The following is a 23609-nucleotide window of genomic DNA, read 5'->3' on the forward strand; positions in this document are numbered from 1 at the left end:
GGGGGAGGGGTGTCAGAGTGTAAGAAGTATGCAAAATTGAAGTGTTTTAACTTAGTAGTTGAGATCTTGAAATGACAGTCTTCAAGAAGACCCCTAATAGAAAACCTTCTTTTTATCCAGCATAAAATGCCAATTGTACTTGGCATTCTACATTCTTTAAAAAATCTTTTTCTGCTGGGCACTATTGGCTTACACTTATAATCCTAGGTACTCAAGAGGCTGTGATCTGAGGATCACAGTTTGAAGCCAGCTCAGGAAGGAAAATCTGTAAGACAGAACCCTGTCCCTGAGTTCAAACCCCAAGACTGGAATTAAAAAAAATGAACCCCACATTTTTCTTAAACACATGGGAGGATATTTGCTAATCCATGCTGGATAGCCAAGGTGATTTTCTACCATGAGAATGATGTAGTGTGTGGAAAAGGTAGACTGGAGCAGTGGCGGGGCGGAGTTGGCCCATGACTTCTAGATGGTGAGTCCATGAGCTGAGCACCAGCTTTCGAGCTGCTGCAGCTGCACAGTTGCACATCTTTCATGGCAGGAAGGTCACCTGTGACTCCTGAACTGGGCACAATGCATCCCTGCACTGCCCTTCCATTCCTCTGCAATGATTTGGAAAGTCATTGCAGCAGCAGGGAATCCCTTAAGCCTTGAGGCGTGCATTGACAGTTGTAATTTTCTTTTTTGTATTTCTTCCATTATTCACTATCATCTTAAAACTGTCAACATATATATCTTCTAGCATGTTGGTTTTAGGTTAAATTTTATTAAAATATAATATAAATACAGAAATGTAGCCTCTTCATAACTGTAACACCTGAATCATAACCAGGTTGAAGACCAAAATAATAGAATTTAGATACTGTCTTTTGGATACTGTCCTTCCTACCAAAGGTTAAGACCACTGGAGTGCTGACTTTGACTTAGTAGTGACAAAATCATGCAGTATATTCTATTATATGTCTGATTTCTCTCAGACAGCATATTAAAATATTTGTGAGAGTCACCATTTTTGCTTTTTGTTTGATTGTTTTGTGCCTATATTGGGGTTTGAACTCACGGTGGAGGTGCTATCCCTGAGCTGTTTTGTTCAAGGCTAGCACTCTACCACTTGTGCCACAACTCCATTTCCAGCATTTTTGGTGGTTGATTGGAGATAAGATACTCATGGACTTTCCTGGCTAGGGTGGCTGTGATCCTCAGCCTCCGGGGTAGCTGGATTACAGGTGTAAGCCAGCAGCACCTGGCAGTAGTGCTGGACTTTAAACTCAGAGCCTCAGACCTGTTTAGCTGGCGTTGTACCACTTGAGCCACATTTCTATCCCTGTTTTTGTGGGGGGTTTTTGTTTTTGTTTTTTTTTTGCTGGCTGTTTGGAAATGGAGTCTAATGAGCATTTCTGTTCAGGCTGAAGCACAATTCTCCAGACTCCAGCCTCTTGACTAGCTAGGGTTACAGTGTAAAGCCACCAGTGCCTGGCTAAGATTTATCTTGTTGGTTCTATATTATAATTCTTCATTCTCATTGTTACATGTTCTATTAATTTCTGAAAGTAGAGTACCTTTTGTAGCTGTGAATATATGGCAGTAAAATATGATTTAGACATCATTAGAACATTAGAACTGTCATTATGTGATTTATTTTTATTATGATTTAATATTTAAGTGTTGTATGACTATAAGAACCCTTTCATTTAAAAAAAGACAAATAAATTAGTTTTCTCTCCTCAAGTCAGATTATTAACCTTACTTTATTGCTGTTCACCTCATTCTCCCAGCTATAAAAATAATCATTTTCTTACCTGTGTGCTTCCATGAAAATAAACTTATAGCTATTTGTATTTAATAGCTGTAGATAGTTGTCATATTAATCACAGGTAGTAGGTCAGTGATCTGTATGCCTGTTACATTGAATTCCTTGAAGCCAGAACCTGTCTTTTCACTCATGTTTCTAAACTCAACTTCATATATGCCTGTGCTCAGTCAGGTATCTTCTAAATTTGTTGAGTGTTCCGAATTAGAGCTGTGGCTTATCAGTGGTGTTTATTGTATTTTGTCATTGTAGCCTCAGATTCCTGAATGCATCTGCAAACAAACTGGAAAGCCTTCCTCCAGCCACGCTTTCTGAAGAGACAAGCAGTATCTTACAGGAGTTGTATTTGACAAATAACAACCTCACCGATAAATGTGTGCCCTTATTAACAGGACACCCCCATCTGAAGATCCTTCACATGGCCTATAACCGACTCCAGAGTTTTCCAGCAAGGTAATGAGGGTTGTAGAGTGATGTTATAGTTGCATTCTACACAAGCATTTTGTAAAAGGGAAGATCAAAGCTGAAATGTTTATTTCACAGATAACACGTTTGCTTATTCCTCCCTTTGTCATAGTTGCCTTTTATATAAGCTGTGATCAGCAAACATTCCCCTCAGGAGAAACATATTGGTTTTTCTAGCATGAATGTATCCAGAGACTCAGCCACTACAATGTTCTTAGGATTTTGAAATAGATTGTTTAGTTATATGTTTTTTCTCCTAACTAGTCAGAACGGACTTTAAAAAATAAAAATTAATATGGTGGGTGAGAATTAGAATGTTCAACACCCAGACTATATTCATGTTCATGATGTGAAAAATAATGGAGAGTTGAGGATGTGGCTCAGTGATAGAAAGCCTCCTCACATGCACAAGACCCTGGATTCTATTCCCAAATACAAACAGATAAGCATCAGTGGCCTGTGACATTGCATATCATGCCCTCCGTAGGTCTCTTAAATATGCCTTTATTTGAATTTCTAGTTTCGGCAGAGGAAGTGGCATAGTATCTAGCTTTGTGTGGTCCACACACTGAGCTGAGGATATCTTCTACATCCATTTCACTGGGCATGCATCCATCTGATAAGTTGGAACTTGGAACACACACTCATACATCAACAAAGCAAATACTGACTCCTCTGGTGTTCTGCTAGTAACTGCAGCTTTGTATAGGGGCCAGCCTTTCTGTGTTGCCTTCAGGGCTACATACCAGTCTGTCTCTTCCCTTGCAGAAAGACAAAGGCCCAAATATATGTTGGCTTGAAGTATTGTTTTGACTTGGCTACCAGTTTCTTCCTATTTTACCCCTCATTTGATGTTGATGATTAAACTTCATTATGGAATGTAGAAATAATAGTTTTTCAAAAAACAAACATGATAGTCCCATAGTTCCCTGTCCCATTTTCGATGGCCTATATCTAAACCGTGGATGAGAAATGATCATTATCTTTGTCCCCTCAGTGACTGGTGCCAGATGTAACTGTATACCCTAAGTATAGAGAAGTTTTTTTTTTTCATCTTGTTCTGATTTCCCTGTGAGTTATGATACAATATAGTAGCTCCCCTGGAAAACCTGAGCTGCTCAGGAAACTTTACTCCTTCAAAGTAGACATTCAGCTAATGATTTTGAACATGTTCCAGCAATCAAGTCACTATCTGGCCACCTCTATGTTGAGAGATTGAAATTTCATTAACTTTTCTTTTTATGAGCCTGATTTCTGTACCCACGATCATTTTGTATGCCTTTTACCTATTAGTTTCTCCATATTTCTTTGAAAATATGAAGGACAGCATATCCAAATAATCCTAGAAATTTTAGATTACTCCATAGTGTGTAAGTATGTGAATAATGTTGTTTACAGTATATCCTGATACCCAACAACATGTGGATTTTTTAATAACAAAAAGTTTTGACTTCATCAGATTAAAAACTTAGGTCTTGTTATATTGTAGTTGTGTATTATTTTCAAGATAAGAAAAGCATTTCGCTAATTTTCTTGCAGTACTGGGGCAGGAACTGTGTTTGCTGGGCAAATGCTCTAATCATTTGAACCATATCCCCAGGCCTTTCCATTTTAGTTTGGTTTTTAGATAATATCTTATGCTTTTGTCCAGACTTGCTTGGATCTCATTTCTCCTACTCCACCTCTCACATAGTTGGGATTATAGGCACGTGCCAACACGCCCAACCTAGTAAATTTTTTAAAGCATATTGAATAAGTGAAACTATAATGAACAGAAAAAATATTAATAGCTCCAAACTAATTGACTCAAGATTGCAAGTTTGACTTATACTAACTGGGAAGCTTCTGTTTCTTGGAGTCCCATATCCCCAGGGCTTGGTTTGAATTCAAGCTCTCCCAGAAAGCCAAGGAATAACTAAATGACTCAACATACCCTCACTCCTCACCATGCACATGTAGTCATAAATGGCATCAGAGGGGCATATAGTTAGAGAAAAGCATACTATAATAGAAACTATTGCTCAGTTTTCTTCTGATTATTTTTGGGAGTTTGTTGCCAGTATAAAGAAGTCTTCTGCTCAACCTAAGCTCTCTTGAAGCTTTAGATTCATACTAGTTTTTAACCCATTTAAGTAGGATTTCCATTGGAGTTCAGACTAACTACTTAATAAATGAATTGTTGCCAGGTAACTTGGTTGACACAGAGATTTTTTTTTAGAGGGGAAAGAACCACCATTTTTCTCCTTGTTGTCTGTTTGAAGAGTCCACATTAAGTTTTTGTTTTGTAATAAGAAAGGAAGTAGATTTTTTTTTTTGCTACTCAAAAACTGGGGGGAAAAATGTCTTGTTTTTAACACCTCCTCCCATGGATTTTCTTTAGTAAAATGGCAAAACTGGAGGAGCTTGAAGAAGTTGATATCAGTGGGAACAAGCTGAAAGCCATCCCAACAACGGTCATAAACTGCAGGCGCATGCATACGGTGATTGCTCACTCTAATTGCCTTGAAGTCTTTCCGGAAGTTATGCAGCTCCCAGAAATCAAGGTATGTAGGTTAGTCTAGACATTCTAGGCTTTGAGTCAGCAAAGAATGTTGATTTTCCTAATTCATTAGCTCAAGATGTTTATGCCTTTGTCGAATTTAACACCAAATCAAGACTCCTTGTCGTTACTATATCCTGGCTGAAAGTGACACCCTATTGGGTCAACAGAGTTCAAAACAAAACCATGAGCTAGATGTTCTGAAATTTATATCCCTGGGCTCTGTCCCTAATTATTGGAATAACATTCTTCTAGTCACCCAGTGCTGCTCTCCCTATCGAGTAGTCCTTAGACTCACATATTTCCAGGGCATTTGCCAATGAAGGCTTAGTCAATTGTGAGAACAGTTTGAAAAGTTAATAGTACCACTACCTACCCCTGACCCTTCACTTAGGTAACATACACTACCACAGTAAACAGTGATAATTCCCCCATAGAGATAGCATCATTGCTGTCATCAAACATTCATTTCAACTTAGGGAAATAATTAGAAGAAATGTTATTTCCAGTTAATGGAAGAAGACAATGAGGCATTGAAAACTGAAATAACAAAATGGAGCCTGCAGATTGGTAGGAGATAGTCTTCAACTCCTAACTCCTGACAAGGGTAGAGAAACTAAAGCTACCTCACAACTTTCTGTTCCTTTTTGAGGTTCCAATACCTTTGTATATAATATACTTTTTACTTTATGTCAAGCATTACTAATTACCAGTTTTACATTCTAATCTTTTAACTGGGGATAAAATGTAGTCCTCCTTAGCCATTCACTTTTTCGGCACTTTCTGATACAAACCTTATATATCAGATTTAGAAATTCTGCAGATATTTGCATATTCTTTAGCATATATAATTTTTCATCACTACAGTTTTTTAATACATTTATTTGGTTAAAAGTGTTTATAAACCATTTTCTAAATGTGCATATGTATGTGCTTTAAATTATAGAATATTTTGCTTTGCTCTTTAAGAGCTCTGTTACCTTGTATGTTACTGTAACATTTTTAAGCTGTTTATTACAAACTGCGAGAAAGACCACGCTTGTATTTTGTTGTCGTACTTTTCACACAAGTGAAGAGTAAGACTCTTGTTGGGGGCTGGTGGTTCACTCCTGAGATTTGAGGATTGTGTTTTGAAGCCAGCCTAGGGAGGAAAGTCTATGCAACTCTTATCTCCAATAAATGACTCAAAAAGCCAGAAGTGGCACTGTGGTTCATGTGGTAGAGTGCTCTCCTTGAGCAAAAGAAGCTCAGGGACAGTGGACAGTGTCCAGGACTGGAAAAAAAAAAAAAAAAGAGTAGAACTCTTTCAGAGTTAGATCCCAGCTGAAAATTAACCTCTCTGTAAGAAGAGGAAAAGAGTCACTTCTGTTGCAAGGCTGAAATGAAATAATACATATAAAGCATTTGAAACAGGAGTGTCATACAGTCAGAATTCCCTCAATGTCAGCTGTTTTTGATATACATCCCTGTGTGGTTCAACTGTGATGTTGATTATACAGAACACTATTTTGCTGAAACTAAGCAAAATCCAGAAAAGTTAATACCTAAGCAAATGCCTTTTTGCCTCCAGTGCAGGAAACATATTAACAGCTAAAGCTTCAGGGTTCCTGTCCATTCCTTGGCACAGTGGTGGCTGAGCAGTGGTATCTTTCTCAAGGGGGTGTTAAACTGCTCTTTATGTACTATGCTGGTTGATAAGCCTGCAGAGAAAAGAGTAGCAGAAACTCCAAATTAGCCTCCTGGGTGCTGATTAATTTCCTTACCTTGCTTTCAATGTCATGTAATTCCTGCATATAGAGTAATTCACTTTCTTGTTTTAGAATATAATATTTAATATAAATAGTATCTGTGAAGCCCTGAGTTTAATCCTAAGCATCCCCAATCATGCTCTCCCCCAGCAAAAAAGAAAAAGGCCAAATAGAAAAGTTGGTGAGACCTTCATCTCAACAAATAAGTCAATGTGGAGATCCCAGCTATATGGGAGGGTATATGTAGCATATGGTCCAAGCCAACCCCGGGCAAAACAAAACAAAAAACACAGACATTATGAAAAAGAACCTAAATCCGAAGAGGCTGGAGACTTGGCTCAAGTGGCAGAGCAACCGAGTGTAAAGTCCTGAGTTAAATCTCTGTGACTGCTGAAGAAAGAAAGGGCAGAGGGAGGCAGAGAAGAAGGGAAGGAGGGAAGATGGGAGGGAGGAAGGAAGGGGGGGGGGAGAAAGATGATGTAAAAAGAATTGCTCAGTTAATGCCTTTACTTCAGGTTCTGCACATGATTTAGTTTTAATATTACTATCTGGTAGAACAACAATTTTTTAAAATCTCATCCTTTATTTCACCAATCCACTTTTATTGTCATAAATTCTATAGTATTCTATAATTTCTGTCCTAAATTTTAAAAAAAATCTTTTAAGCTACAACATAAAGGCAGGATCTTGTTGTATATCCTAACCTGGCCTCAAATGCAAAACTCACAGTGCTCCTACCTCAGCCTCACAAGTGCTGGGATTATAAGTGTGTACTACCATATCTGGCTTCAGTAATATTGTATAAAGAAAATACCATAATGAAGAAATGCTCAGAATTGGCACTGTGGCTCAAAGTGATAGAGCACTAGCCTTGAGCAAAAGAGAATTTTGAGTATAGCAAAGTAAATTTTGTTAGCTGAGTCCTAGAGTGGACTTGGAAAAGATAACCTTCATATTGTAACCAACATGTTCATTCAACAGACACATACATTAGCAGCATAAAATCTAGTGGCACTATTTTTCCCTCGTTTCCCCCAAATATTTTGAGGATTTTTTAGTGGTAGCAATGAGAGTTAGCCAGTAGCTCTTTTGAATAACTGTCAACCAGTGTTGAAGACTATTAAAAATAATAGAAATATAGATTGAGCATTAGCACGACCTTCAGAGCTGGGTGGAAGAGCTCATCATCTCTTGTTTCCCCTTCTTCCCTCAGTGTGTGGATCTGAGCTGTAATGAGCTAAGCGAAGTTACCTTACCTGAAAGCCTGCCTCCCAAACTGCAGGAGCTAGACCTGACTGGAAACCCTCGCCTCACCCTCGATCACAAAACCCTGGAACTGCTCAAGTAGGTATTCTGTAAAATACTGGGGCCACTGCTCTCTACCGTGGTGAACACAGTTTGTATCTCTGTACTTGAAAGGACAAAAATAACATGAGGAACGCAAGGAGCAGCTACAATAGGAACTTAAATCTCAGGACTCATGATAACACAGGGATAGTAACACCTAATGCAAGTACTAAGGAAGAATTTTGAAGAGATGATGGGGGGCGGGGAAATAACAATTTGGAACTGAAAATCCAGATTATTATTATTTTTTATTTATTTTTTTTGTTTCGTTTTTTTTTTTTTTTTTTTTTTTTTTGGGTCCGGTCATGGGGCCTGAACTCTGGGCCTGGGCGCTGTCCCTCAGCTCTTCAGCTCAAGGCGAGCGCTCTACCACTTGAGCCACAGCACCACTTCCGGCTTTTTTCTTTTTGCTTGTGTGGTGCTGAGGAATTGAACCCAGGGCCTCAGGCATGCAAGGCAAGCGTTCTACCACTGAGCCACCTTCCCAGCCCCCAGATTATTATTTTTTAACTGGAAAAGTTGGATTAGTTAGATCTTGTTAAAGTTCCTTCTGTGTTTTTGGAAAGAGTTCATTAATACTGCTTCATCATCAACATTAAATAATTTCATGCTGGGTGTGGTGGCTCACACTTGTCATCCTCTGTGATCAGGAGGCAGAGGTTAGGATCATGTTTTGAGGCAAGTCTGGGCATAGTAGTATACTCCTATCATCCCCACTACATGGGAAATATAAATTTAGGCCTGGTATAACTGTGAAATCCTATTGCAAAAAGTTGGGGGCCATGGCTTAACTAATAGAGTACCTGCCTGGCAAGTATGACATCTCCCTACCCCTCTCCCCGCCGGGCCTCCACTACCCCCACCCCAAACAGAATCATAAGTTTATAAGTTGCTTATGGTGTTACCAAGAAGTTTTGTATTAATGTTTATCATAGAACTCTAAATGTCTTTTAGTAGAGGTAACTAAATTATGCTCCACTTGTGGATAGAGTTATTATGTAGCCCTATTGTACAAATTGGAAAATCTCCACAGAATAGAATTAAATGAAAATAAAAATTTCAAAGAAATGTGTATACATGTAATTCCCCCCTTTTTAAAAATAGTGTGCGTGCCCACCCTCAAAAAAAGTGCCTGAAAGGATGTGTAACAAGCTAAAAAAGTTGTTCTCTGATTAATAGGGTTATGAGTAGTCTTTATTTTCTTTAAACTTCTCTGAATTTTCATTTTGTTACAGTATCTTTACTTTTGATATTAGTGTTTGATCTTAAACCATACCCACAACTTCTTTTGCTCTATCTATCTATCTATCTATCTATCTATCTATCTATCTATCTATCTATCTATCTATCTATCTATCTATTGTGCTGGTCCTGAGGCTTAAACTTAGGGTCTGTCCTTGAGTGTCTTTTGCTCAAGGCTAGTGCTCTACCATTTGAGCCACAGCTCTATTTCCAATTTTTTTTAGTAGTTCATTGGAGATAATAAGAGTCTCATGAACTTTCCTTTCTTGCCTGAGCTGGCTTGGAATGTCCATCCTCAAATCTCAACCTTCTGAGTAGGATTACAGGCATGAGCCACCAGCTCCTGATCACTTTAGTTATTTTTTAGGTATAGTTTCTTTGTCCAGAGCCAGACTTGAACTGCCATCCTCCTACCTAGTGTCTCCTGTGTAGCTGGGGTTATAGATAATGCTTCCAATGGCCAGATTATTGGTTTGAGATGGGTTTTTATTAGCTCTTAGCCCACGATGGCTTTCAACTATGATTAGTACTACTAATCTCTACCTCCCGAGTACTTAACATTACAGGGTTTTGCCACATTTGCAGTTTTGACCATTGACCCACATTAGTCACTGCTTGTCCAGTATCACAGAAAATACAAAGAAGAGAAATTTGATGAATGATCCATTACATACAATCTTGAAGAGCTTTACAGTAGTTCCTGGATAGAATTGGTCTGGTCAGTGCCCACTTTCATTTAAAATACTTTATGAAAAAGTTGATTTGTTGTACAGTGGAGGAAGCCTGCTGAGCAGCAGAGCATCCTTGAGGAGACATGGAGGCCTGGCTTCCCGCCAGTGGATCACCATTCTGTGAATCCATGGCCTCAGGCCCTCCACTGGCCAGTCCTCAGTTACCTGATAAGAGTAAGAGGAGCAGACTTCAAAAAGAAGAAGAAGAAGAAGAATCATCTTTTCTTGAAAGGATACTTTTCAAGACTGAATAGGTGATCAATCATCAAAATACATTTCCCTTTTCATGAGGACTTTTTATAAATATGATTTTTATTTTTATTTATTTATTTATTTTTTCCTCTCCTATGGCTTGAACTCTCAGGGATTGGGCACTGTCCCTGAGCTTCTTTTGCTGAAAACTAGCACTTTAACCCTTGAGCCATAGTGACACTCCTGGCCTTTTCTGTTTATGTGATACTGAGGAATCAAACTCAGGGCTTCATGCATGGTAGGCAAGTACTCCATCACTAAGCCACATTCCCCAAAATTTTTATGTTTCAGAACTGTGTCAAGTTGTTAGTGAATGAAACTAGCTTTAGAGAAAAGTTGTATCCAAAAAAAGGTGAATTATGTATAATATCATCTGAATATGCTCACAAGCTAGAAATGTTATTTTTTAGATTAAAAAGAAAGGGAGAAAGTATCAAGAAATTAGTATATACAGATTCGTTTTGACGTTTATGTTCTATATAGGCATAAATTTTACACATACCTTTTATTAAATATATCAAGAATAAATCTAAGCCAAGCACTAGTGGTTCATGCATGTAATCCTAGCTTCTCAGGAGACTGAGATTTGGAGGCTTGAAGTTCAAACCTAGCCCAGAAAGGAAGGTCTGTGAGACTCTACCTCCATTAAAAAGTAGGGCTAGGAGGATTGGCATAAGTGGTAAAGCACAGCTGTGAACAAGCAAGCCAAGTCAGGAGAGTGTGCCTGTATTACACATTGTACAAGAGCTGGAGTGGATGAGTATGTGCTTCATTCTTGAAGATGTGCAGGCATCATGCTGCAGTGCCCCTCAGATTGCTCCTTGCCACCTGCTGTTCAGCTAGGCCACAGACAGAAATTACTTCACTAGAAAAGATTATTGAATGGGGAAGGGGCTAGAAAAATTGCTGTGTACTTAAAAATTATATGTAAGAAATTATAAGTACAGACTGCCTAGCAGACTTTTGTATTACTCAAGTAAAGGTAGCAGTTCACACTTGTTTGGCTTTAATGATTCTCTTTCCTTTTTTGTTCTGTTAGTAATATCCGCTGCTTCAAGATCGATCAGCCTTCAGCAGCTGATGCATCTGGAGCCCCAGCAGTGTGGAGCCATGGTTACACTGAAGCTTCAGGAGTGAAAAACAAGTAAGTTGGATGAAACTTAGGAGCAAAAACTGTTCCTCTCTTTAGTAGGGTACAAAGAAACGCAGGGCTTTTGCACACACTTTTCTCCTGTAAAGTTTCTTTGAGTATGTTTCTCCAGAGTGAGGCTCCTTTATGACATCTGTTTGAACACCAAGCTAAGGCAGTGCTTGGCATCACATACTCCCCTTTTGTGAGAGAGGTTGCTAGGATACCGTGTAACTGACACACTATATCTGTGTAAGACTCCTGTGTTTGGAAAAGGCATAAGTATTGAAATGCATCCCTGCTCCTTTGAAAAGACCCTTTATCTTTCTCTGAAGCTTGTTTATCAAGCAGAACAGGGATAGCATTAAGGGAGAAGTAGCTTTGATTGTCCATATTTAAAATAATTTACATTGGTGACCAGAGCTATTTCTACAGTCTAAATTAGGTTGGCAACTCCCTGTAATGTCATCCATTTGTCCTGCTGCCAAGTTGTCACAGAGTTCTCTGCCTTAATTTCTTTTTCTTTCCTACTTTCTCCAACCAACCCTCTCTTAAATAAAAATGTTGATTTTTTTTTTCTCAAGAAATGCTATCAAACTTATCAGGCATGCTTACATTATATGAGGGCATGCTAATAAGTAATACTAGGAAAGTAAAGAATCCAGCAATAGTTCTAAGGTATAACAGCACAATATTGAGAGTAAAGAAAGAACAGAAAGTAGAGAGAGACTCCATAATAGCTCACAACTGATTAAGAAACTTATTTAAAAATAAAAATTCCCAACTTGGTATGGTAGTGCACACCTGTCATTCCAGCATGAGGCCAGCTTGTGGAACTTAATGAGACTCTGGCTTAAAAAAAAAATAAGATTATATAAATTATGTATTAACTACATAAAACAGATATATGAAATATAAGCACATAGCTATTATTCAGCCTAGACTCATTGAATCTGAATGTTTTAAAGTCCCAAATAAGTAATTCTAAAGTGTTTAGGATTGAGAATTGCTGACTAGCAAGTAGAATGTAAAATGTGGTACTATTGCTGCATGCTGACTGCTTTTCTCTGGGACAGGAAGTAGTATCTGCTCTAGTTCTGGATCTGGAACACTGATCCCTCCTACTTTCCTTACAGGGTGATTTGGCTGCCTGCTGCTTAGAGGAGAGACAGTCCCCATCTCAGCCTCTGTTCCCTTTGCTCAGCAAAGGCAGAATAACCTAAGCAGGCCAGCCTCAGCTCCTCCTGGCTATTGCCTCATTAGCATGTTCGTTGTACTGCATACCATTGGGTTAGCTGTGTGTTCATTACAGTGCTCACATTTCCTTTCTAGAGGCAATCGCTTTTTAGACTAAAGAATCGGGTATCTTACAAATCCCTACTTATTTTTCCAATTTCCGAACACTGATGTGAAATATAATAAAAGTGTTTTAAAAATAACCTGGGTAATAAACTTTTCTTACCTACTTATCCATATGGATTAAGCAAGTAATCAGTTAGGTCTGCTTTTCTCTGCATAATTCCTCTTCCACAATTTCTTTTTAAAAAACTGTATTAAAGTATGACCTAAGTCCAGAAAAGTGTGTGAGTAGTGGTGTGTAGCTCTGTGAATTGTCCTAAAGTAAGCATAGATGCGGACTGCCACAAGCTCAGGGAGATAGAAGCTGAACAATGCCCCAGGATAGTAGCCACCTTTGTCCTTGCTGTATTTCCTGTGGCTTCTTTTACTCTGCCAGCAGAGTATATACTGAGAATGTTTGGTATTTTTTTGTTTTGTTTTTTATTTGGGAGTTTTGTATTTTACATGAGCTGGTTATTTTTTCTTTCTCATCTATTCTGTATGTGTGTAAGAGAGAGGAAGAGGAAGATTTCCTTTTGGAAAATCCTTGCTTAGGGTTTATAACATAATCTTTGTTATCACAGCTTACCTCCAAGTCGTATTGTATTGTATCCTATCGTGTCACGGATAAGCATCTTACAAATATTATTACTACTCCAGTGTTTGTCTCTGTGTTGTTGTCTTCTGTTTTTCTTGTGCATTTATTTTAGTGTTTACACTTTGGTATATTATTTTCTAAAACAGTGTTTCTTAACTTCAGTACCATTGAGGTTTGGGGGCCAGATTATAGAATGTTTTGTAGCATGCCTGGCCTGTACTCACCAGGTAGTAACATCCCCTGTCCCAGGAGAGGCATGTAGTAGTAAGATGTCCCCACCCCTTCATCATTTGTGATGACTACATTTATAGAGAACCACATATCCATCTCTTAAAAGTGCCTTTATTTCACCTTCACTTTTCAAAGCTATTTTTACTAATTTAGAAATCTATGTTGGCCTCTAATTTTGTTTTTTTTTAAGGGTTTTTTAAAATCAGTTCTTAGAAGATGTGGCCCCAATCTTTGATGTTCCTAGAGAAGTGTGCAGTCATTCATATCTTTGTGCCATAGTCCACCCTCTACCATCCTTCCTGGATTTTAACTGTTTGATTGTGGGGCGGGGAAGGTGGCTCAGTGGTCGAGTGCTTGCCTCTCATGCATGAAGCCCTGGATTCAATTCCTCAGCACCACATAAACAGGAAAAAGTTGGAAGTAGCACTGTGGCTCAAGTGGTAGAGTGCTAGCTGAAATGCTCAGGGACAGCACCAAGGCCCAGAGTTCAAGCCCCACAACTGACCAGAAAACAAACAAACCAACCAGTTTGATTGTGATGTGCCTCAGCTTTCTTCATACTGCTCTTGTTGGCAGTTTATTGAACTTAATACTTTTCATTGAATTTCAGATGTCTGTCATAAATACTCATTTGGCTTTTTTTTTTTGTCCTCTTTCCAAGACTATCTTCCAAGTCATAGATATTTGCCCTCCACTCATTAATGCCTTTTTGTTGTTGTTTTCTCATCCATGTTTTTCTCTCTTTAGGTTTTTGGGTATATTTTTTTATTCATCTGTTTGATTCCTTTTGCTTTTCGGAGATAGGGCCATACATAAGCTCATGTCCCTGTGCTGAGATGGCAGGCAGGTGGCACGATGCCCAGCTTCTCTGCTTCATGCAGTTCTGGAACACAAATTACTTGGTCATTTTGATTCTTTGAAGCTGCGATAGAGAGACTCTTGACCGCCAGTGCGCAGTGGCTGAAGCAGCTCTTCTCTTCCAGCATTTTGCAGGGCAGCCCTCAGCTGCCAGCAAGCACCACCTGCCTCACACGTAGCTCTTGTCTTGATGCAATTTGGGAACTTCCTCCCCAGGAGTAAACAGGGCAGACAGCAGGTTGTGTCCAGTTTCTAAAAGCTGTATGTATGTGTCTTACTTCCTTTTAAAATTATTAAAAACTTTTCATATAGCTTTACGTTTCATGTTTTCTAATTTTTTTTTTTTTTGGAAGGGGCATTCAATTGTAGGGCTTGAACTTGGGGCCTAGGCACTGTCCTTAAGCTCTTTTGCTCAAGGCTAGCACTCTACCACTTTGAACCACAGTGTCACTTACAGTTTTCTGGTAGTTAATTGGAGATAAGAATCTAAGGAACTTTCTTGCCCAGGCCAGCTTTGAACCACAGTCCTCAGATCTCAGCCTTCTGAGTAGCTAGAATACCAGAGCTTGGCTCCTAATTATCACTCGTTTTGGTTAGATGTGCAGATTCTCCTGAATAGCCATTCATTGACTGAATAAATAAAACCAGGTGCCACTGATATAGATGCAGTGTACTCATAATCTGACTGTTGAGTTGAAACCCTTTTGTATAACTACTTAAAATAAATAAAATCAGTGCCTGCCCCTAGTGGCTCAGGAGGCTGAGGTCCACAGAATTCCAGTTTGATGGCTTTCTGGGCAGAAAAGTCCATAAGACAACTCCTTCAAAAAAATACCCATATCTGACCTGGGGTGTGGCTCATGTGGTAGACGAGGACCTGAGTTCCAACCCTGGTCCCAACAACAACAAAATAATAATCAGAAGAGAAAGGTGAGGAAAGGCATGTGTTGTATATGATGCATGTTAATAGTTGTTAATCATAGTGAATCATATTATAATGAATGTTAATCTCTGCAGATAGAAGTTGGTTAGTACAACTTCTCTGGACTCAGTTTACCTATAAATTTGTCTGGAGTCATAAGGAAAGAAGCACTGGGATAAATCCTTAGAAATTACTGTTGAGTTGGTCATGGGGAAGTAAAGATGAGTACACTTATCACAATTCTTCCTTCGTAGGTTGTGTGTTGCAGCCCTGTCTGTGAATAACTTCCGTGACAACCGAGAGGCCCTGTATGGTGTATTTGATGGGGATCGGAATGTGGAGGTACCCTATCTTCTCCAGTGTACCATGAGTGACATTTTGGCTGAAGAATTGCAGAAAACAAAAAACGAGGAAGAATACATGGTCAACACATTCATAGTAATGCAAAGGTAAAACATGAAGTACCTGCCCTCCTGTATTTTCTTGCCGTGTGTGTGTGTGTGTGTGTGTGTGTGTGTGTGTGTGTGTGTGTGTGTGTGTGTGTGTGTGTGTGTGTGTGTGTGTGTGTGTGTGTGTGTGTGTGTGTGTGTGTGTGTGTGTGTGTGTGTGTGTGTGTGTACACCAGTCCTGAGGCTTGAACTCAGGGCCCAGTGCTCTCATGCTGGTTAATTGGAGATAAGAGTCTTGGACTTCTGTTGCCACAGCTGGCTTCAAACTACTCCTCAGATCGCAGCCTCAGGATTATAGTTTGAGTCATCAGGTGCCTGGCTTATAAAAGTCTTTCTGGAATTGGTCAGATTTTTGGAAGTGGACAGATTTCAGTCTAAGGGCCAACACATTATGTTTGTTTCCCCCTTCTTCAGTGTTCAAGACAGGGTCACTAGTAGACTCGACACTTCCACCCACAACAGAGCCTCACTCACTGTGGGAATTAGGGAGTGTCATTTGGGATTATTTGACATTTGTTACTAGCACTTAAGTGAAAGAAGTGTGCTCATCCTTTTGCCAACTGGGCTTGGAATTGAACTGTGTATAAATACCATCTTGCAGACTCTTGCTGTAAGGGGCCCAGAGTGACAGATGACCTTGGGCTCTAAGGGTCGTGGCAGCAGTGGCAATCTGCTCCTCCTCTCTCTGCCAGAGGAGGTGGCTTCATAACCAGGGTACGAAGTGTCTGCTGCACAGTGTTGTCCTCTGCAGCTTTCAGAGCCATGCCTGCACTGTGAGTGGTTACCCTTGCAGAGTCTGTAGGTGGTCTTGCAGGTTGTCGGGTGGGAGTCTTGGCCACCAGCCTGACCTCTCTGTCCAGGGGCAGAACCATTACAATTGAACAATTGTAAGAGCTAACGAATACATAGTGAGCTTTTCCTGTGTATAGTCATTGATGTAAATACTTTACAGATCTTCAGTTTTCCCCAGTGAGGCAGGTATTGCTACTATTATTTTTTGGATGAGACAGAAGTGAAGCAAAGTGCCCTTGGAGCTAGTAAGTGGTGCAACAGGGTTTGTCCTTGAGCACTGCAACTCCAGATGCTGTTCTGGTACCAGGCATATCAGCTTTTCTGATGTAGTCACCACCTTGTCTTAGAGAGAAATGCACACACACACACACGCGCGCGCGCGCACACACACACACACACACACACACACACACACGGTCTTGTATTCAAAACCTCCCAAGAGATCTACTTTTTATCCTCAATGGGTAAGAATTACAAACTGAAAGCTGGACACCCAGTGCTCAAGCCTGTAATCTTACCTACTTAGGAGACTCACAGTCACTTTGAAGCCAGCATGAGCAAAAAGGTCCAGGAGATTCCATCTCTAAAAATAGCCAGTAAAAAAGTTGGGCTTGTGTAGTTCAGATGGTAGAGCACTAGCCCTAGTAAGTATGAGATCCTGAGTTCTAACCTAGTACCACCAAAAAAGAAAAGGAATTAAAGTCTGAGAAGTCCAAATTCCTGTTATTAGTAGCTATATATACCCTTCCTATTTTTTGCTCCTTTCAAAGAAAGTAGTGCCACCTTGGAGCCAGATCTGGTCAGGGATATCTGGAAGTTCAAATTTGGAGACCTAAATTATAGGCCTATCTCTAGGGTCTGTGGTATACCTTTTATTTTCTTGTTAATAAGGTGCAGGTTCATGATGAGCACTTTGATCCTTAGGGGTCTGCATGTTCTTTGTGCCCAGTTTCATTGCTGTTATTGCCAGTTGCTTCACTTAGAAGCTGATAGGAGCTGACAGTGCTGGAGGGTCTCCCTGCCCTTGTGAAACAGGGAGGCTGTTTTTATAACTGCCTCGTTCTGATACCACTCAGAAACAGCATGGGTCTGAGAGAAATGGTCATTTATGGAGATTGTGGTTGGTAATCTTTGCTTCTTTTTAGCCAAAAGAATTTGTAGGTGCTTCAAATAATAAGACCATGATAAATGGTCAAAAAATCATAAGCACCTAGTGTTTGATTAGCAGCAAATCTCAGCTGCAGTCCAATCCTTCAGAAGAAGAGGGCAGCCAGGTTTTTCTGAGCAACCATTCTGTATTCACACCTATTCTGGAATAAGTGGGCCCTTCAGTTTTCTTCTAGGAACAGAGGATTTAGAGAAGTGGATGGAGAAAGAAGTGGTAATTTCTTGCTATCTTTGGAGTGTGTTGCTAGGGCAGTGTGATTAACTTTGGGTAGCAGGCTGGGCACAGCAGAACAAAGGCCCCTTCATTACAGACACCTCGTTTGGATTTTAGTGGAAAATATGGCATTTTCTCCTATACCTCAGATTCCAGTGGCTCTCTTCCCACTGATACACAGAACTGATGACACATGAGTTCCTTGAGTTCTCACTCCATCTCCTTAAATTCCAGGAAACTTGGAACTGCTGGGCAGAAACTTGGAGGTGCTGCTGTCCTTTGTCATATCAAGCATGACCCTGTTGACCCAGGAGGGTCCTTTACCTTGACTTCTGCTAATGTGGGCAAGTGCCAAACTGTTCTCTGTAGAAATGGGAAGCCATTGCCTCTGTCCAGATCTTACGTCATGAGCTGTGAAGAAGAGCTGAAGAGAATTAAGCAGCACAAGGCCATTGTCACCGAGGTGAGCAGAGGGATTTCCTGGAATGGCAGAGAGCAATAGCCAGGTCATTGCAGAAACAAGTTTGTGGGCGTTTGCCTTCAAAGAACATTTTTTGAAATTGGTTTAAAATTAGTTTTTTGAATCCATAGTGTTCCACAGTAAATTCCTTGTATGATGTGTGTAAAAGTATTATTAACCTATAGGATTGTGAAACACATATCAGTTGTATGTTGTGTGTAAAGGTATTGTAGCTTATAGGATAATTTAGCATGTACTAGTGGCCAGGTAGAATAGCACTTCATGGGTATCATCTCATTTGTTCACAGCCACTGGTCCACAGCGCTGGTTGTGTAGTCAGGAGCTCTGTTCCTGAAATCCTAGGGCTGGTTTGCATATCTCTAAGCCTGTTTTTTCACCCATAATTAGGAGTAATAGCATATTGGTCTCATCTTACAAAGTTACTCTGATTGGGACACAACAAGTGTCTATGGAACTGTTATTTTTCTCCTTGCCTACTGTTCCATTTTAGTAGCATGTAGTGCTCAGCAGAGGGCACTTTTGTCTACTGGCACATAGGGGGTAGAGGGTGGAGATACAATGAACTTCATACAATATACTGAACATTCTACAATAGAAGTGACAACCCCATAAGAGCTACTTCTCTGGCCTCAAAATAGCACCAGTGATGCTGTTGAAAACCCTGGAGTAAGTCTACATTTACTAATTCACCTGGTTTCGTTTGCCTGAAAAATGATACTGGAGTAGAGCAGTGATCTTCATAGATATACATCTGCCCAAAAGAAGTTCTCAATCTTACTGATGCTTATTAAAATTGTGTGGTTAAAAAAAAAAAAAAAAACCCTGCCAGTCTTCTCGTTGATAAAACCTACAGAATCATGTATAGTTCATAGACCATTGAAAATTGGTCCAGCAGCATAAAAGACCAATTACAGATCAGCTTTGTAAGGGCCATAAGAAAGATACAGTAAGACTTAAGATACACTGGGATCCCATGGAAATGCATCTGTGTGTAAATTTAGTCTGTCTATTCTAAGAGCAGGGGGAATTTAAATGGATGGAAGACTATGTTAGGAAGTAAAGACAGTCTGATATTATGCAGAATGTATTGCACTTAAGTGATCACTGTTACATGCCAACGTGATCTGAAGGTTAAAGATACCTACCGTATAACTGAATCACAGTTTATAGATCGACCTTTTGCCTCTCCTCTTACTCACTTGATTGGGCGGGGGGGGGGGGGGGGGGGGAGGGAATGTTGCTTTGTTTTGTTTTGTTTTTCATTTTGGTTCTGTCAGGCATACCCTTAAAACACATACATACAGTACACAAAACCATTGGTTCTGCTGGGAGAAATCTAACGGGTGGCCAAAACAGCAAGGGTAGCTCTTGGCAAATCCCCCACTTTGGGGAAAATTACATCCCAAGAAAGAGAGCATTTAAAGTGTGCTAGATGCCCTGTTTCACTTATCTTCTGAAATGCCACCTGCACATAAGGGTGGCATCATGAGATTGCTTAAGGAGGGGGGTAAGCTACCCTGAGAACAAGCAAACACTTTGCAGAGTCCAAGGCCAGGGGTGGGAGTGGGAAGACTAGGGTGTTCCCTGGGAGACTTGCTCAACTTAGACATATACTAATAGTCAGCGCCTTCTGTGGAAAGAAGTGCTAAAATTAGCATGTAAAACCATTTTGTGGGCCTGAGAACCTTGAACTTAAAAAGAGAGAATCCAGCAGATACATGTATTGTTTAAGTGTCATAACCCATCTGAACTAAATCTGGGAGGTTTGCTTTCCCCACTTGTCCTAAGAAATCAAGTTTAAGTAAATCTTAAGAATTAGCACCTCTTCTTTAGCATCTGCCTCTCCAAACATGAGAATTCTGACTCAGCTAGTCACATAATATTTTCTTCACCAATTAAGGCCTCTCACTGTCTGTCCCCTGGTGCTCCATATGCTAGTAGAGTGGAAATAAACCTGACTTGTGCGTTTCTTGGGCTGGTTTCATCGCTGACAGGAGCTAGTGAGCCTGCACCTGTTTGAGGGTGGATGGATGGCTTGCCTAGGAGATATAAGGTCTTGCCTCTTAGTATGAACATAATCTTAATAAAGTGAATGCCTGAAGTACTTTCCACTTGTCCCAGGCCTACATACTAAAAACTTTCTAGAAGGTAACCAGTCCACCACCGTGGGCCACCCCATACTTCCCTGTGGTCCTATAGTCAGACACCCAAGGGGCAGCTGTGCAGTTAACTGGGGTGCTCTGTGCTCGCTTATCTCTTTGGAAACCCTTCTTCTTCCAGGACGGCAAGGTGAATGGAGTGACAGAATCCACACGCATCTTGGGCTACACCTTCCTCCATCCCAGTGTGGTCCCTCGCCCCCATGTGCAGTCTGTCCTCCTCACCCCACAGGATGAGTTCTTCATCCTGGGTAGTAAGGGGCTGTGGGACAGCTTGTCCATTGGGGAGGCTGTGGAGGCTGTGCGCAACGTGCCCGATGCCCGAGCTGCTGCCAAGAAGCTCTGCACCCTAGCCCAGAGCTACGGCTGCCATGACAGCATCAGCGCCGTGGTGGTTCAGCTCAGCGTCACGGAGGACAGCTTCTGCTGCTGTGAGCTCAGTGCCAGCAGCAGTGTGCCACCACCCAGCCCAGGCATCTTCTCTCCCTCCGTCAACATGGTGATCAAAGACCGGCCTTCTGATGGGCTAGGCGTGCCATCCTCCAGCAGCGGTATGGCATCAGAGATCAGCAGTGAGCTGTCCACCTCGGAGATGAGCAGTGAGGTGGGGTCCACAGCCTCAGACGAGCCCCCGTCTTCTGGAGCCCTAAATGAGAGCAGCCCCGCCTACCCCAGCGAGCAGCGATGCATGCTCCACCCAGTCTCCCTCTCCAACTCCTTCCAACGCCAGCTGTCCAGCGCCACTTTCTCCAGCGCCTTCTCTGACAATGGCCTTGACAGTGACGACGAAGAACCCATTGAGGGCGTCTTCAGCAATGGCAGCCGTGTGGAGGTGGAAGTGGACATCCACTGCAGCAGGGCCAAGGAGAAGGAGAGACAGCAGCACCTGCTCCAAGTGCCAGCCGAGGCCAGCGACGAGGGCATTGTCATCAGTGCCAATGAGGACGAGCCAGGTCTGCCCAGGAAGGCAGACTTCCTGGGGACTATCGGGCGCCGCAGGGTGAATGGCTCTGTGGCACCCCAGGAAAGAAGCCACAATGTGATAGAGGTTGCCACAGATGCCCCGCTTCGAAAGCCTGGAGGCTATTTTGCTGCCCCAGCTCAGCCTGATCCTGATGATCAGTTTATCATCCCCCCAGAGCTAGAAGAGGAAGTCAAAGAAATGATGAAGCACCACCAAGAGCAGCAGCAGCCGTCACCACCACCTCAGCCACAGCAGCCACCGCCACAGCGGCAATTCCACACGGACCAGCTGCCCGACTATTACGACACACCATTATGACCTAGTCCGAGCACTGCTCTATAAAAATAAACTAACCCAGAAAGACTGAGCAGTCTCCTAGGCTCACGTTAACCAGGGGTTCTACTCCACATCCTCCCAAACACTGCCCCACTGTCTCTGCAGCTAATCTGTAGGCTCTTTCTGTTGGTTATTTTTTTTAAAAAAATAATTACCACTTTTCTTCTAGTGATGCTTTATGAATATGATTTAAATTTGTTAACTTTTTTTCCCCTAACATATCAGATGTGTAAAGACAAAGAACAAAAGGTTTAATATATTACAGAGAAACAGTTAATGATAATGTAATATTTTTTAAAATGGCTTTTTGTTGTCTTGTTTGTTTGGAGGGCAGGCCAGCTTGCCTTTGCTAAATGATTTAATAATATTGTGATACTGTATTTCTTGGTGGGGCGGGGTGGGGGGGCTTTTTTTGTCTTGAAAATGATAGACATTTGTAGAATATGGAGACTAACTCCTAGGAGTTGCTTTACTCTGTCAGGTGACTTAAGTCACTGGGACTCACTAATTTTCTCTGAGAGAACAGTTGATTGAGAAATTTCTATTGTAAATAGCTCAGTGTTATATAGTGATGCTTCAAATGTTTTGTAGTCTTGGTGTAAGGACGCAGCCTAAATTACTGACTTCTCTTCTTGTCCCTCTGGGAAGCCCTCCCTGCTCTGTCCCCACACCTAGCTCACCTTCAGCTGAGGCTTTGGCAAACCCATTTTTGTTTGGATAAGACAAGGCAGCTCTGAGGACACTGGGCAAGATCCTGCCTGGGCCCTGGAACCTGTTTCCTTTCTCCCTGAGCCACGCCTCTTGACCTTTGCAGACACTTTTTAATTGTGTTCCTTACTGCTGCCACAATCAGCATGACTGTATAGAGACCAGTAGACCATTTACATACCCAGAGTCATATTAAAGCAGAATGCACAAATGGACATGTCATCATTTTTGTTATAAATAAACATGAAATTTACAAGTATTGGATCCATCTGCTTTTGTCTCAGCAGCCAGGTATGTCCTGCAGATGATCCCACCAGTTTGGGTTTTGCAACAGATAGATGGAACTTTGGAGTCTATCAGATGTTTACTGTCTTGGGGTTTTGTTGCTGGTTTTGTTGTTGTTGTTTTTAAGGGAAATACACCTAGCAGGCTACAGTGAACAAGGTACTGAAATTGACCATATGTCTAATAGCTGGTGTTACACCCTTTCTTGTTCTTACTTTTATCATGTTGGGGAAATACATAGAGGTTTCATTGAGATCTACAGAAATCTTCTCATCTCATAAAGCCAAGTTTGTTTTCAGTTCTCCCAGGAGCCCCTAGATCATCACATAAACCATTGTACCTTGTGTTGCAACAGTGAAAATCAGGAGTTCCACCACTAGCAGACACAAGTGTAGGTGTAGTGAGTGGTGCACTCAGGTTCCAGGCTGACTCCTCAGGCACTTCCCAGACTCTGGGCCTCTTACCCCCTCCACACTGAAGCACATGGGAAAGAGACTCTTGGCTTCTCTGTCTCAGATGGGCCAACTTTCCATGTCCCCATGTCTCCCTTGAGGTTTGCTCCTAATAATCAGCGTGGTTCTATGATGGCACTTCATATCATGACTTGTGGGTTGATGGGAGGTGCTCTGTTGCTCTCATAGGCTGGGGGTAATGACTTCATTTCTGTACAAGTATGCACACAGGATTCTTGAGGTACCACCGTGGTTATGGAAGAAGAAATCACTCATTCCAGCCAGTGGAGGACCCAGTGGCTAAAACCACTGATCTTCCCAAATGCATCAGCCTTGGACTGGAAGTGGAGCTGTCTCAGGAGCTCTGCCTTCCTTCGTCTGCCCCATTCCAC

The 23609-nt window shown here is 41.2% G+C and overlaps 1 protein-coding gene across 1 annotated transcript; it reads left to right on the forward strand.

Moving 5' to 3' along the window:
- Positions 1-458: 458 nt before the first annotated feature.
- LOC122119432 (PH domain leucine-rich repeat-containing protein phosphatase 1) lies at positions 459-22736 on the forward strand. Its single transcript, XM_042693478.1, has 8 exons — positions 459-472; positions 2063-2263; positions 4656-4818; positions 7776-7906; positions 11174-11278; positions 15465-15659; positions 18067-18295; positions 20594-22736. The coding sequence occupies exons 1-8, from the start codon at positions 459-461 to the stop codon at positions 21752-21754; spliced, it is 2199 nt and encodes a 732-aa protein (XP_042549412.1). The 3' UTR covers positions 21755-22736.
- Positions 22737-23609: the final 873 nt, after the last annotated feature.

The sequence above is a fragment of the Dipodomys spectabilis genome, unplaced genomic scaffold (assembly GCF_019054845.1).
Source record: "Dipodomys spectabilis isolate Male_0828 unplaced genomic scaffold, ASM1905484v1 ptg000169l, whole genome shotgun sequence".
In the NCBI taxonomy this organism is placed as follows: Eukaryota; Metazoa; Chordata; class Mammalia; order Rodentia; family Heteromyidae; genus Dipodomys; species Dipodomys spectabilis.